The sequence below is a fragment of the Ictidomys tridecemlineatus genome, chromosome 8 (genome assembly GCF_052094955.1).
Source record: "Ictidomys tridecemlineatus isolate mIctTri1 chromosome 8, mIctTri1.hap1, whole genome shotgun sequence".
NCBI classification, from domain to species: Eukaryota; Metazoa; Chordata; class Mammalia; order Rodentia; family Sciuridae; genus Ictidomys; species Ictidomys tridecemlineatus.
The window spans coordinates 40502631-40518208 of NC_135484.1; the positions used below are offsets into that span (position 1 = coordinate 40502631).

Consider the following 15578-nt stretch of genomic DNA (forward strand, 5'->3'; position numbering starts at 1 on the left):
AATCTATTTTTTTTAATAGAGAGAGAGAGAAAGAATTTTTGATATTTATTTTTTATCTTTTGGCAGACACAACATCTTTGTTTGTATGTGGTGCTGAAGATCGAACTCGGGCCGCACACATGCCAGGTGAGTGCGCTACCTCTTGTGCCACATCCCCAGCCCGAGAGCAAATCTATTTACTCTCCTATTATTAGTTGTGCTTGAATTTCTCAGTTAATTTTCTTCCTCAAACTGTATATTATCAGTCTTAATTTTTAACAATTAATGGATATTGTGGGTGGCCACCATGTCCTGTGACCAGAGTTTTCCTCTCCTGATTAGTTGAGGCCCTATCAGTTACTTTCAGTGATCCTGCCAGTTTCAAGTGACTGTAGATGGTGGCCCCTATCTTGAGAGTAGTAAAAATGCCGCCAAGTGTGTCTTCTTGCTTGGGCATGCCTTCCTACATCCCCAGGGATCTAGTTACCTTACCTGTCCTTTTAACCCTGGCCCTCTTGACCTTTTTTGGATGGAAATTTCTAAGAACCAGAGTCCCCCTGAATAAAAGACCAGGCCAGAACCTGCTAGCTCTCTCGCACCAGCCTCTTGTGACATTCCTAGCTCTCCCTTTTGGGGAGCTTGAGGCTGAAGGCAGAGGAGCTTTAATTCCTGGGATTTGAATTTAGAGGTAAATTGTGTGTCTGTGTTTTATTTGATACCTTAGGAAATTCACTGGAGCGACCTCTAGTTTAGCTGCCCGAGCTGGCTGCGGGCAGTAGGATATAAAATGTTTTCTCAGTGAGATTTTTATATTTCCCCAATTACTAGTAAGTTCTAAAATCTTTTCATGTTCAGTTAGCCATATGTTTTCTGTGACATGTTTGTTTTGTACATTTTTCTATTTGTCTTTACTTTTATTCTTTGCAGGAATTCCTTATACTTTATATTCATGTTTTGGTTATATGTGTTGCCTTCATTTTCTCCCGGTTTGTGGCTTATGTACCTTTTCTGATGAGTATCACTCCTTAATTTTAGTATAGTTCATCAATTTTTTGTGGTTCATGCTTTTTCTTTTTTGGGTGTGAGTACCAGGAATCTAACTCAGGTACTGAACTACATCCCCAGCCCTAATTTGTATTTTTTATTTAGAGAAAGGGCCTCACTGAGTTGCTTAGTGCCTAACTTTTGCTGAGGCTGGCTTCGAACTCGTGATCCTCCAATCTTAGCCTCCTGAGCTACTGGGATTACAGGTGTTTACCACCGAGCCTGGCTTTTTGTTTCTTTTTACAAATAAACTTTTAAGTATCTTTTAATAGCACTGCTTCATCTTTACTTTAAAAATCTTTTTTTTTTAAATTAAGAGAGAATTTGACGTAGTGGTTAATTTAGGGAGAATTAATAGCTTTACAACACATTTGTCCTCTTTATTTTAGTATTAAAGATTCTGTGTATGTATACACTTGTGTGTATTTTAGGTCCTGTATAATTTTAGAACTCTTTTTAGATTCTTAACATTGTTCTATTGTTACTGGTATATTTTTGTTTTGTTGCAGTTGCAGGTTGTTTTAAAGGTTTTGCATTTCACATGAAATACAAAAGTTTTAAAGGTTTGCATTTCATGTCTTGAATTCAGGTGGGATTGATTTCTGTGTGTGGTTTGAGGGATCTGGTTTCACTATTTCCTACATATTCAGTTGTCTAGCACCTTTATTGAAAAGCTCAGTATTTGATTTCCAAATCATCGATGTTCCCACTTGTTTTTTTAATTGTAGCAAAATGTAAATGGCGTAAAACTAACTGTTTTTGCCATTTTGAACATATAGTTTGGTGGCATTAAATGCATTCACATTGTTAGGTAACATTTATTGCCTTCTACCTTCAGAATGTTTTTCTTCTTTCCACACTAAACTCCATGCCCACAAAATAGTAATGCCCAACTCTTTTTGCGGCTCCTAACCACCACCATTCCGCTTTGTTTTTATGAAATTGACTTTTCTTGATATTTCATGTAAGTGGAATTGCATAGTATTTATACTTTTGTGAGTATCTTATTTCATTTATCATAATGTCTTTAAGGTTCATCCATGTTGCAGCATGTGTCATGACTAACTTTTTAAGACTGAATATTTCATTGCGTATACTACATTTTGTTTATCTATTCAACTGTTGGACATTTTGGTTGTTTCTGCCTTTTGGCTATTATAAATAATGCTATTGTGAGCTTCAAAGTTTATGCTTCTTTTTCTTCTTTTAGGTACATATCTATAACAGGAATTGCTGGATATTATAGTGATTGTTTTCATTTTTTGAGGAACTACTATACTCTTTCCATAGCAGCCACACTTTTATATTCCATTGGCAATTCACACGAGTTCAAATTTCTCCACATCTTCATCAATACTTATTTTTTGATTTTTGCTCATGACCATCTTAATGGCTACGAAGTAGTAGGTATCTCATTGTGGTTTTGATTTTACTTCTAATGATTAGTGATATTGAGTGCCTTTTCATGTGCTTATTGACTATATTTGTAAATGTTCTTTGGAGAAAGGTCTACTACAGTCCTTTGTTTTGTTTTAATTAGGTTGTTTGATTTTTGTTGTTGAATTGTAGGAGTTTTGTATGTATTGTGGATATTTATTAGATCCTCCTCCCTCAGCCTTCCTACCCTCTGGGATTACAGGCTTGGGCCCCCTCACCTGGCCACTGTTAACTTTCAGTGTTAATGTAGTAAACATATAGCTTAGAGTTTTGCAGTTGATTTGTAATCAGTGCATCTTAGTATAGTGTCTACTACAGATACTGATAAAATGTGTTTCCTTTTAATTTATCTTATTTATTTTATTGTTATACAAGATAGCAGAAATGGTCTATTTTTCTTATTTAATGGAAATGCTAATGATATAATGCAGTATTTGGTGTCAGGTAGATATCAAAAAATTTAATTGCAGTTTGGAACTTACTTGCAATTTGTTGTTGTTGCCATTATCAGGAATAGAATTTTGATTTGAAGGTATCATGGAAGGACTGGTCAGGACAGGTTTGGGATTCATATATATGAGTGTGCCAGAGAACCTTAACTAATTGACCTTTTCTGGTTTTCTTTAGAGTGGCCAAAGTTTTCTGGTCTTGGATGAACAAAGATTTGCAAAAGAAATTCTTCCAAAATACTTCAAGCACAATAACACGGCAAGCTTTGTAAGGCAACTAAATATGTGTAAGTATGGACAGCAGTTTATTTGTTCTGCTAACCAATTACTGATTAAACCATTTTTTCTCATTAAGATGATAAAGGAAAATTCCACACAAGCAGTGTGACTTTTTGACTGTTGTCTAATTCCAGTCTGAGTAAATTTTCAATCTTTTTCAGATGGTTTCCGTAAAGTAGTACATACTGACTCTGGAATAGTAAAGCAGGAAAGAGATGGTCCTGTTGAATTTCAGCATCCTTACTTCAAACAAGGCCAGGATGACTTGTTGGAGAACATTAAAAGGAAGGTAAGTTGTTGTTAATATTATTTAGCTAAGATTTTGACATGTATGATTGACCAATGAGCAGTTTTAGCTATTGTAATTCAGAATGTACAGAAAATACACAGGTGTTCTTTGTTAGAATGAATCAGACCAATAAAACTTTAATTAAATATTCTATCCTCCACCTTTCCCTGTGTTCATCTGTAGTGAGAGCTCATTCTTCATTTTCTTGATGAAAGGAAAATGCTTACAACATTCTGATTGAGGATGAAGAGTCATTATTACAATAGGAAGGTTCATTCCTGTGTTGACTGAAAAAAAGTCCTCACTGTAGGACTTTTTTTGTTGTTTACTGATATATATCCATTGTACAGAATAAGTCCTTTGTACATGATAGGCATTAATTATTACATTTTTGAATGAATATCTTTTGGTGAAATAAGATATTTTTACTAAATCCATAAAAGGGCTGTAAACGATGAAAGAAAATGACCTACCATGTAGCCATTACTGTATAAATTTAATTAAAAGTGGAATGTGGTAATAAAAAGGCTTGAAAATTACAGGGAATTTGGCAGAAGGAAAAGAAAAAAACCCTAAGATGTTACTGCTCATGGAAACTTAGAGAAATTTTTGTTTTGTTTTGTTTTCTGATTATTTCTTGCTTTCTCTCTGGATGAACTGTGAAGTGTATTCTTTTCCTAGAATTCCACCCTGTGCTTTTAGAACAAAATCTCCCTTTGAGTAGATCACAAAAAATTCTTATAATAGGGAAGCTTTGAATTATAATCATGGGTGTGCCGTGTATTTTTGATTTTCTAAATTTGCTTTTTGGAAAGTTTCGTTTTCAAAACCAGAAGAAAATAAAATTCGCCAGGAAGATTTAACAAAAATTGTAAGCAGTCCTCAGAAGGTTCAAATAAAACAGGAAACAATTGAGTCCAGACTTTCAGAATTAAAAAGGTAAGCCATTCTTCCAAATATAATACTAATGTGTTGGGTGTTGGAGTTGTCTGGTGCATTGGTTCTTATTACTTTTGATTTGTAGTCATAGACTTAACTTTAATAATATGTTTTAATTGTGATGGTCAGGATCACATATGAACCTAAGAACATCAAAACAATTTGATAAACAAATATTACTGAAGAAACAATAAGTCTTTAGTGTAGGAAATACATTTCTACTTAGGTGTTCACAAACAAAAGAGCGCACACACAAAAAATCTTATATATTACTCATCCTTTTTTTTTTTTTTTTCCTTCTCATCCTTTAAAATTCTTCCATGAGTTCTATTAGGAAAAAGTAGGACACAAAAAGTTGGGAATAAAAGAACCCAAGAGATTTGCCCTACTTGATATTTGTTCTGCATAGGTGTGGGAGAATGTTATTTAAACCTTTTTCTTCAAAAAGGTGCTTTGTTTTGTTTTATGACATTACTTGATAGGTTTTCCTAACTTACCAAAGTAATAAGTTTATATATATATATATATATATATATATATATATATATATATATAGAGAGAGAGAGAGAGAGAGAGAGAGAGAGAGAGAGAGAGAGAGAGAGGGTATTTTACTACTCTTAGTAAGCAGCTGAGATTTTTCCCTTTAATAGTTTCCAAGGGCTTGAGAGTAGTTCCTTGATGTATTCTTCACCCATTTCAGATATGGACTGATTTGCATATTCCTAACTATATTTTAAAGTAACCTTGGGCTTTGGTTCTTTTTTTGAATAAATATAAATTTCTCCATTTTGCATATTTTATTTAATCACTGAGGATGTGTCTGTTGGCTATACTTTGACCTAATTCTTTGAATCTCAGTTTAGCTCTTAAGGAAATAGATCCCCAGATCATCCTTTAAGTATTAGAGGCAATGATCTCCTCCTTTAGTAGGTAGATAATAGCATCTTTAAAGGTGCGTCTGAAAAAATATAGCAGGTATTCAGTAAGTAAGTATTAAAGAAAATCTCCTTTTCATATACCTCTGTATTTAAATCCACATTTCTTTTTGTAATAATTCAGACTGAGAAAATAGCTTTTGTGGAGATTAACAAAAGTTGAAAATTATTTAATTGGTAGATTATCTTTTATATCTTCTCACCATTTTCACTCTGCTAATGACAATGCAATTTCAATTAAGAAACAGCAAAGGAAAAGAATCTTAGTATTGGGCAAGTTATTGGTTTGACATTGTTGAATATTCCATCTTTAAAAAAAATAAAACGGTGGTTTGCATATGCTTGTTTGAGACAGTTATCAAGGTAGTTTGAGAGTCTCACTTTAGTTTGGCTTTAACAGTTATAGAATTATCTGTGTGACACTGGGCAGGTTCCTACAAATTCTCTGTACCTCAGTGTCCTAATCTTTCAAGACAATTCTTCCTTACTTGGCTGATTTTAGAGAAATTTAAATGCTTAATTGAAACGTTTAGCATAGTGCCTGAAGCACATCAATTGTTCAGTAAATGTCACTTTTGTTTCCTAAGATGATTCACAAAGTCTAACCTCACTTAAGTGATGAACATTAAAAAAAGTAATGAACCACATTATCAAAAGGAGTAAATTGCTTGCTACTATATGGATATAGAAGTGTGTTTTAAGTGGGTCTTTTTTTTTTTTTTGTATATTTTGCCATGAATAGCAGATAATACATTTAAGAAGGAATGATTCTGGAGTTGTGTTGAGATAGTTGTCATTCCTGTATTATTGAACCAGGTTTCTGGTCTCATAAAAATACATATCATAGTGAAAACAAACATAGTTAAGTTCTCTAGGTTTGTGTTTTTTAATTCTCTAGTATTCTTAATTAAGATACTGGGGTTTGGTTTTCTGACTAAATCTTTTTTGTTTATTTTATTTATTTTTTAATTATAATAGTGAGAATGAGTCCCTTTGGAAGGAGGTGTCTGAATTAAGAGCAAAGCATGCACAGCAGCAACAAGTTATTTGAAAGGTAAGAAGCTCTTTTCCTTGTGACTATCATTTACATTTGTTTAATGAATTATGTGTGTAACACAAAAAAACCTCTGTTGAGTGGTTAGTAATTGTTCTTTGTTTTTTATGTATTAAATACACAAAAGTAAAATTTTGAAGACAAACAAATTAAGCCAAGTGTTATATATCCTTTTTAACAACAGCAGAAACATTTCTCATAGCTAATGATGATTGTTCTATACTCTCATATAATATCTCAGTATCTTTTACCTGGCATAACAATTTTGAGATACTTTATTCTTGGGAGCTTAATTAATACACTAGCCAATTTCTTAGCACTTATTATTATTATTATTATAAAACAGTCTTACTGTGTTTTGTGGAAGATTTCCCCTTACTTTTTACTATAATAGGCATAGTTAATTTTTAAATAATTTGACCCAATTAGGAATTCAAAAGGATTTTTCAGTGGATGCGATAATTAGTTTCTGCATAAAATCATAATATAATGATTACCATAATAAAATAAAATCATTAATATAATGCTGTAAAATGAATGTTAGATTTTATATTGAACCTAAAATGTGTTCTTCTGATTTAATGTTTGCATATCAACTTTCATTTGTTAATAAGAGATGAAATATAAAAATAATTAAGGCAGCTATTTTTTTCGTATGAGTAAATGAATGGACTCTAAGCTGCAGGTTTTTAAATGGGAAGATGGGGGAGAGCTTTAGCTTGTTCCTACTTGGAAGGCCCTTGAACTAAAAATAGGTCTGTGACTGACAGGATCTGGGTCTAGTGGAGCAAACTTAGAGCAGAAATAAATAGTAATTGCAGCGTTTGGCCTGTAGTCAAAATAGATTCTTCTTCTTCTTTTTTTTTAATCAATGTGCAAATTAAGGTTGAATATAGGAGAATTCAAATCTAAGTGTTTAGTTTAAATATGTGTTTTAAACATTTATATCGGGGTCTCTAATGCATACCCCTGTTAAGAATATCTGATTTAAAAGAAGACATGTATTTTAATATGTACTTAAATATTTTTCAGAAAACACAATTTTGATTAAATGTTAACTAAAAATACACCTTCATCTGTAGGGTTTTTTTTTTAAACAAGAATTATTAGTATAATAGTTACATTGCATTTCAGTTTTTCATGAACACTAATATTTTTTCATCATCAAATTTATATTTAAATATATGTGTATTGGTGAGTGGATTTGCATAATTCATGATGACAAACACTGATTTTTAATGTGCCCCTGGAATTGGCTCCTAAGTTTGCTATTTAATGTTGGCTTTTGATTAACTTAGTATATATGAGTATATACTAAGTATATAAGTATATTGAGGTACCAGTTATAGGAGTTGTCAAGTACAGAAGTTAAATGATAAAAATGTTAAATGTTGCTGGGCAAAGTGGTGGATGCCTTTAATTCAGCTACTCAGGAGGTTGAGGCAAAAAAGTTTGCAGCCAACCTGGGCAACTTAGGGAGACCTGTCTCAAAATTGAAAATAAAGGGCTGAGAACATAACTCAATCCATAGTACTGTTTTTTTGTTTTTTAAAGTCTGGTGCCTATCTGCTTCAGAGAAAAAGCACTGTATAACATGATGCCAGTGTCAAGAGAACTGAGGAAAGAATTTTGGGCAGTGATTTTTATTTATTTATTTATTTATTTATTTTTTGATACCAGAGATTAAACCCAAGAGGTGCTCAACCACTGAGCCATATCACCAGCCCTTCTTATTTTTAATTTTGAGACAGGGTCTCTTTAAGTTGCTGAGACTAGCTTTGAACTTGGAATCCTTCTGCCTCAGCCTCCTGAGACACTAGGTTATAGGCATGCCACCACCATGCCTGGCTAGTGATTTGTTTTTTCTGAAATTCAGTCACTGATGTTTTTAGAAACCTGTGATAATATTTATTTTATGAATTCAAAAAATTGAAGTTGAATTGTTCTATAGATATCTTTAACCTTCAATGTTGCATTTTCACTGGCTGTTAGCATTTTTTTTTTAAATAAACAATTTAGTATCTTTGTCATAGACTCTAATGCTGTCTTAACTCTTCAGTTAAAATGTTTTAATATTTGTTCATTGAAAAGTTGATATTGATTGTAAAGCATTCTACTTTGTAGCCATTTTTTTTGGAGGGTGATGTGAAGTTTTAAAGCTATAGCTTAGGTATTTTTAATTTATAATATTGTATTTTAATTATTTACTTACTTCATAAAGCTTGTAAGTGAGTCTTCTGCAGAATTAAATAGTTTTTCAACATTTTTGGCCTTGATTCCTAGCCTCTCTTTGATACACTGCTTTTTATAGTTGAGTTTATGATCCTTAATTTTTTACCACCTTTAGGTAGAAAGTTGATAATGTAATTTCAAGGCATACCCTGAGTCACTCTTTCTCATGCAGCAGTATCACTTGGAAAACTTACTAAACACAAGTATTATTGGGCTCCTTCCTCAGAATTTCAGATTCATCAGTTCTGTAATGGGGCTGATCATTTACATGTCTAACCTGTTCCCATGCCAATGCTGCTGGGCTGTGGATCACACTTTAAGAAACAGTGCTAAAAAATTTGAAAGCTTCTTCATGTTTTGATGTGTTTTAAGTTTTTCCTATAAATTTAATCACATGTCAAAGATTAAATCAGCATATCTTGATTGTGAGCAGGGAGGTTTCATAGATGGGTCTCAACAATAATCTTCATAGAACCAGCTTTTTCTGACTTCATAATTTTATGATCTGTTCTGAGAACTGGCAATTCCTTTTGCCTCTAATTATATTACATAGTATGAGGAAAATGTTTCCTGTCAAACACCAGTTTTCTCTTTTGCATAATGTGATCTTGAAATCATTTTAAGTAAAAGATAGGAACTAAAAAAAAAATCTGCCTGAAAGCTGGTGTGTTTTATTTTTTTCCCCTTTTCTATTAGTGTATTATACATAACAGTGGATTTATTATAATGTATTCATATGTGCACACAATAAAACAGAATAATTTAATCAATTTCATTTTCCACTGTCTCCGTCCCCCATCCCCTTCTTCTAGTCTACTGGTCTCCCTTTTTAAAAATTTGTTCTAATTAGTTATGCATGACAGTAGAATGCATTTTGACACATTGTACACAAAAGGAGCACAACTTCTCATTCCTCTGACTACACGGTGCAGTCACACCATTAGTGTGATTATACATGTACACAGGGTAATAATGTCTGTCTCATTCTACCCTTCTTCCCATCCTCACTATCCCACCTCTCCCCTCATTCCCCTCTGCACAATCCAACATTTCTTAATTCTTTCTTACCTGTCTGTGCCCACTATGGATCAGCATCTGCTTATCAGAGAAAACGTTTATTCTTTGGTTTTTTGGGGATTGGCTTATTTTACTTAGCATGATGTTCTGTAGTTCCATCCATTTGCCTGGTTCCATAGTTTAGCTATTGTGAATTGAGCTGCTGTAAAACATGATGAGGCTGTGTCAATATAGTATGCTGATTTTAAGTCCTTTGGGTATAGACTGAAGAGTGGGATAGTTGGGTCAAGTGGTGGTTCCATTCCAGGTTTTCTGAGGAATCTCCATAATCCTTTCCACACTGATTGTACCACTTTACTTTGCCACCAGCACTTTTCCTTGCCAACACTTTATTATTGCTTATATTCTTGATAATTACCATTCTGACTAGTATTAGAGTGGTTTTGATTTGCGTTTCTCTAATTGCCAGAGATGTGCAACAGTTTTTCCTATATTTGTTGATTGGGATTGTATTTCTTCTTTGAAGTGTCTGTTTAGTTCCTTGGCCCATTTATTGATTGAGTTGTTTTGTTGGTGTTAAGTTTTTTGAGTTTTTAATATATTCTGGATATTAATGCAGTATCTGAGGTGTATGTGGTAAAGATTTTCTTCTATTCTGTAGGCTGTCTCTTCACATTCTTGGTTGTTTTCTTTGTTGTGAAGAAGCTTTATAGTTTGAATCCATCCCATTTATCGATTCTTGATTTTATTTCTTGCCTTTTAGAAGTCTTGTTAAGGAAGTCGGTTCCTAAGCTAACATGGTGAAGATTTGGGCCTACTTTTTTTCTTTTAGGCACAAGGTCTTTTTTCTAATGCCTAAGTCTTTGACCCACTTTGAGTTTTATGCAGGGTGAGAGATAAGGGTTTAAATTCATTTTGTTACATGTGAATTTCCAGTTTTCCCAGCACCATTTGTTGAAGAGGCTCTCTTTTCTCCAATGAATATTTTTGATTCCTTTGTCTAGTATGAGATATCTATTTATGTGGGTTTGTCTCTGTGTCTTTTTTTCTCTACCATTGGTCTACGCATCTGTTTTGGTGCTAGTACCCTGCCGTTTTTGTTACTATAGCTACTGGAAATATTTTCTTGATTTTTTTCTTATGTGCCAGGTGCTGTACACGTGTGTGTGTGTGTGTGTGTGTGTGTGTGTGTGTGTATACCTATATACCTATCACTTAAATATATATTATATTACATAATATATGTACCTATATATTTAACGTTAATACAACCACAATTCGTATTCTGTTTCTCAGTCCTAGAGAAACAAAAAGTTAGAAAATTCCTTTGCTGAGCATTACACAAAGACATTTTCTTCAGCACGGCCTGCTAGACTATACTTTGTATATGGAACATACAGAACGTAGAACTTTTACTTTTTCTCCTTCTCCCCCCCCCCCACTTCCTTTTCCATTTATTTTTTACTTTTTGGAGATGGGGTCACACGGCATTACATGTTTCCCTGGGTGGGCTCTAACACCTGGACTCAAGTTATCCTCTACCTCAGCCTCCTTCGTAGGTGGAACTGCAAGTGCCAGGCTGGTATGTAGAACTTCCAGCATTCTTGATAAATTGTCCTTTTAATTGAGTTGCCCTAACCTGCTCCAAAATTATTTCTAGCCTTTATTATTTAGTATCTGGGATGGAGATATATATATTTCTATATTACCAATTAGTAACTATATTTACACACATGGTATTTGTTACTCATCTGGGAAAGATGTCGATTCTTCTAACTCCACCAGTGCAAATTTCCAGGATGATTTTACCCCATTGCACCATTGAACAAGAATTATAGGGTAAGAATGAAGCCCGAACATGCCACTTCAGAATGCATCCTCTATATTTTATTTTATATATATATATATATAATAAAATATATGATGTGTGTGTATGAAATATATAAAATTTTACCATTTATTGATGGATTTATATGTTGGTCATGAAATGCGTATATTGACAGCATCTTTATCTATTGACAAATTAAATATTTTCCTTGCTATAATTCTTCTTGGCGTGCTTAACACTTATCGAGGGAGGTGGGATAGAGGGAAGTTAAATTTAAAACGTTCCTTTATTTTTTAATAATTTTATATTGCTGGTAGTAGTATATGCTAATTCATGCATTTTCTCACTTATCTACCCAACTTTCTAAAGATATGGATAATATATACGGTTGCATATGGGATCCACTTTAAAAAACTAATAATTGGGATAGCTTATGTTTTTTATTAATTTTTTAAAAAATAAATAACAGAATAAGTAGAGTTATTGCAAATTCTTGAATATTTTGGTAAATTTTTATCTTCTGCTTTCTCACTTCGATTGCTTTGTTTCATTTTAATTTTACATGATTACCAAATATAACAATGGACTAATAACTGTTTTAATGATAGCAATTTAACAAACTTCAGAATTACTTCCCTGTTTTCATGACTAACAAGTTCTCTGTCTAGGATAATTGTGTCTGGCTCATTCTTCAGTTTCCAAACTGAAACAATTTCGGTTTGGAAGTTAATTGTTGGAATGAAGATAGGATTGATGTTGGTCTTTCTGAGAATCAATGATCTGTGATTACAGGACCCCCCCCCCCAAGAAAAAAAAGCAGTTGGGGGAGATAAGTGTGTATATAAAGTGTTTACTATGTTAATTAACATTAAGGCGATCTCATTAGTTTGCATAAAGGGAAGTTTTTATGAGGTAGGTGCTTAATCTTGTGATAGAGACTGGGTGTATTCAAGCATGGTCTTGTCTCCACAATCTGGAAATTTCACCTCATCGATTCTTTTTTTTTTTTTTTTTGGTACTGGGGATTGAAACCAGGGGCACTCAACCACTGAGCCACATCTCCAGCCCCAAAGCAGCCTCTCTTTTTCATGAGTTTACATCTTTAAGAACTCAGGTGGGATAGGTTTGCCTGTAATTTCAGGGACATAAGAGGCTGAGGCAGGATGATCTTAAATTTGAGGCTAGCCCCAGCAATTTATCAAGCCTGGCTGAAAATTTAAAAATAAAAAGAACTGAGGATGTAGCTCAATGGTAAAGTGCCTATGGGTTCAATGTCCAGTACCAAAAAAATAAAAATACACGATGCAGCAGCAGCACACACCTGTAATCCCAGGGACTTGGGAGGTATAGGCAGGAGAATTGCCAGTTGGAGGCCAGACTCAGCAATTTATCAAGGTTCTAAGATACTTACCAATACCCTGTCTCAAAATAAAAAATAGAAAGAGCTGGGGATGTAACCCAGTGGTAAAGCACCCTGGGTTTAATCCTAGTACCAAAATAAAATTAGAATAAAAAGTCTATCAATTGCTCTGAGTAAACAAAAGGGATGTTTTAGACCAGTAGTTGTGTAAACCTTTTTCTACTTCTTCTTCTTTTTTTTTTTTAAGTAGATAGCAGTAGGAAAAAGTGAAGGCTTTTTGCTTGTAAAAACATTTACTGTCTCCTAGCAACCTGCAGTGATGCTATGCAAGTCTGACAATAGATAAATGTTTTCCAATGTCATAAAACTTTACAGTAATACAGGAAAGTTACTTAACTGTTTACCTCAGGAGTTGATGTTCTGATTCTCAAGTTTGAGAAGATCTTGATTATGAGCTAACTTCATAGTATCATCCATTGTTAACAGCAATAGAGACTGAGAGTCAAGCTGTTTTGTCCAAACTTTGTATTTTTCATACTGGAAAACTGAGATGCTCAGAGATTAAATGGCTTTCCAAAGTCATGCAGTTATCTTAGTTATAGAGCAGGGACTAAAATATTCATCCTTGTTAGTTAAAATCCACTATGCTTTTTCCACTATGGCATGTTCTCTAACCTGATAGACTGAGGGCTGAAGCTAAATCAGATAGTGGGCTGGAAGAGTAACTCATTGGTAGAGTGCTTACCTGGTGAGCGTGGCCCTAGGTTGGATCCCTAGCACCGAAACGTTAATTAATTAATCAGTTAAATAACGTATGTGGGAAGCTGTGCAAATACTATGCCATTGAAAAGAAAGCAAAATAAAAAGTCCCCAAGAATCATAGGATGTTTGAAAAGTAAGTTGTATTTTTAAGGCATATATAATGGGGTCTGATAATGTATAGTCAGTACAAATGTATTCTTCTAATGAAGTTACCTACTTTTCAACTGGAATGTGGGCATATTTAAGGTGAGACTGCTACAGTTGGTGGGTGTATGTGATCACGCAGTGTGTAATAGAGTTTGGATTAGGCCAGGGAGGAACACTCAGGCCTATAGGACCCAGGAATGAAGAGGACAGGTAGTAGATAAACTGAAGAACAAATGGTGATTTTAAAAAGGGGCACGGGACAAGACAAAATGGTCTTGCTACAGGACAGTAGCTCCCACACAGTAGTTCTGTGGACATTCCAGTGTTTTCTGTCTTAAACTGTATAAAGAAAAAACCATTTTGGTTGGGAATTGGGATTAAGATTTAGGTCTTAAATTCAGGTTTCTTACACAGGGTTACAATTTGTTGTATCATAGGTGAGGTCTGGATACAAGACAGAAATAGCACAGTCTACACAGTGGCATTTAAAAAGGGCACTCCCCCTCGGGATTGAACCTAGGGGTACCACTGAGCCACATCCCACATCCCACATCCCCAGCCCTTTTTTTGTATTTTATTTAGAGATGGGGTCTCACTGAGTTGCTCAGGGCCTTGCTAAATTGCTGACACTGGCTTTGAACTTTCAATCCTCCTGCCTCAGCCTCTTAAACTGCTGGGATTACAGGTGTGCGCCACTGAGCGCCACAGCATTTTTTTTCTTAAAACAAATCAGAACATGGGTATTACCCTCATAATGATGATCTGTTTTTCTCTGAAGTCTTATTTTTTTTTCTTGTTCTATATATTGCTGTAAATACTCAAATTGAAATAAAAAGTCTTTGCCCTAAAATAAATAAAAAATAAAGAAGGGCAATACACACTAAGCTTCAGCTGATAGAATGCAAGAATGTGAGCTCAATGTTGTCAGACATTTTTATTTTTCAAAAATTTGATAGATGGATTCTTTAGCTGTATGTGTTCTAAATTAAATCAGTGTGTAAGCAGGCCTAGAGAATAAAAATATAAGACAAATTTGTTTTCCTCTATTTTATTTGGCAAAGCTAACTACAAATCGACCACCTCTTTGCAAACTCTAAGGAAATAGTTGGTATGTTGACTGTTGTGGACTGTTCCCACCTCCAAGGCTTCACTTAGGGTACCACATATTGTTTAAAGATTTTAGTCCAGAAATGGTTGCCCTCTTTTCACAAAGCAGTAGATTATTTGAATGTTTTATTTAGAGGTAGCAAATTCACATTAGTATGTAAGAACAAAATATCTGAGTTTCCTTTAATTCCCTAAAGAATATAGCAGGAGTTGAATAGAGATAATTTTATGGTTAGCTTCTAGTGAAGATTAATGTTTTTAATGTAATAAACGTATATGAGAAGATTTTCTGGGAAGAAAAAATGCCAATGTATTATTCCAGGCAAACATTATAATAATAGAGGCAGAATGTTCAGCCTCCTTGAAGCTTTGCTCTGTCTGTTCACAAAATCAGATAGGCTGAGAACAAGCTGCAAGGCATGCACCAGAGTTATAATTAACATGAACTGGAGAAAGAGTCAGTGGCTCTGCTTCATGTTGAATTCCATTTGATCTTAATTGAAAGGAGGCTCAGAGTTACAGGAAACAGATCCTTGCATTGAAAAGGCCATGGTAATGTGTTTAGAATTTCCCAAGAAACAGAAAGGGATCCTGAGAGTACAGACATTTGAAGGGGAAGCTAAGCTCTTAACACCTCCCAGAAGCAGAATGCTCTGCCCTGCTTTGAAGGCCTTGGCTCTGTGGTTGATTTTCTCCTCCTCTAATTTTATTTTGAAGTGA

General features: G+C 34.1%; 1 protein-coding gene across 4 annotated transcripts in view; it reads left to right on the forward strand.

Annotated features, from left to right (window-relative positions):
* LOC144366061 (heat shock factor protein 2-like) overlaps positions 1 to 15578 on the forward strand; it is a 59408-nt gene that overhangs the window by 7044 nt on the left and 36786 nt on the right. The window contains exons 2-7 of one of the 4 annotated variants that reach the window (XR_013424909.1): positions 67 to 126; positions 2234 to 2430; positions 3088 to 3196; positions 3350 to 3477; positions 4293 to 4416; positions 6330 to 6405. Coding sequence is in view for 2 of the 4 variants with exons in the window: in XM_078019304.1 (XP_077875430.1) it covers positions 67 to 126; positions 3088 to 3196; positions 3350 to 3477; positions 4293 to 4340 (345 nt within the window). In the remaining 2 variants the exon portion in view is untranslated. The remainder of the gene's footprint in view (positions 1 to 66; positions 127 to 2233; positions 2431 to 3087; positions 3197 to 3349; positions 3478 to 4292; positions 4417 to 6329; positions 6406 to 15578) is intronic. The other 3 variants (XR_013424908.1, XM_078019304.1, XM_078019305.1) reach the window with 3 other exon arrangements.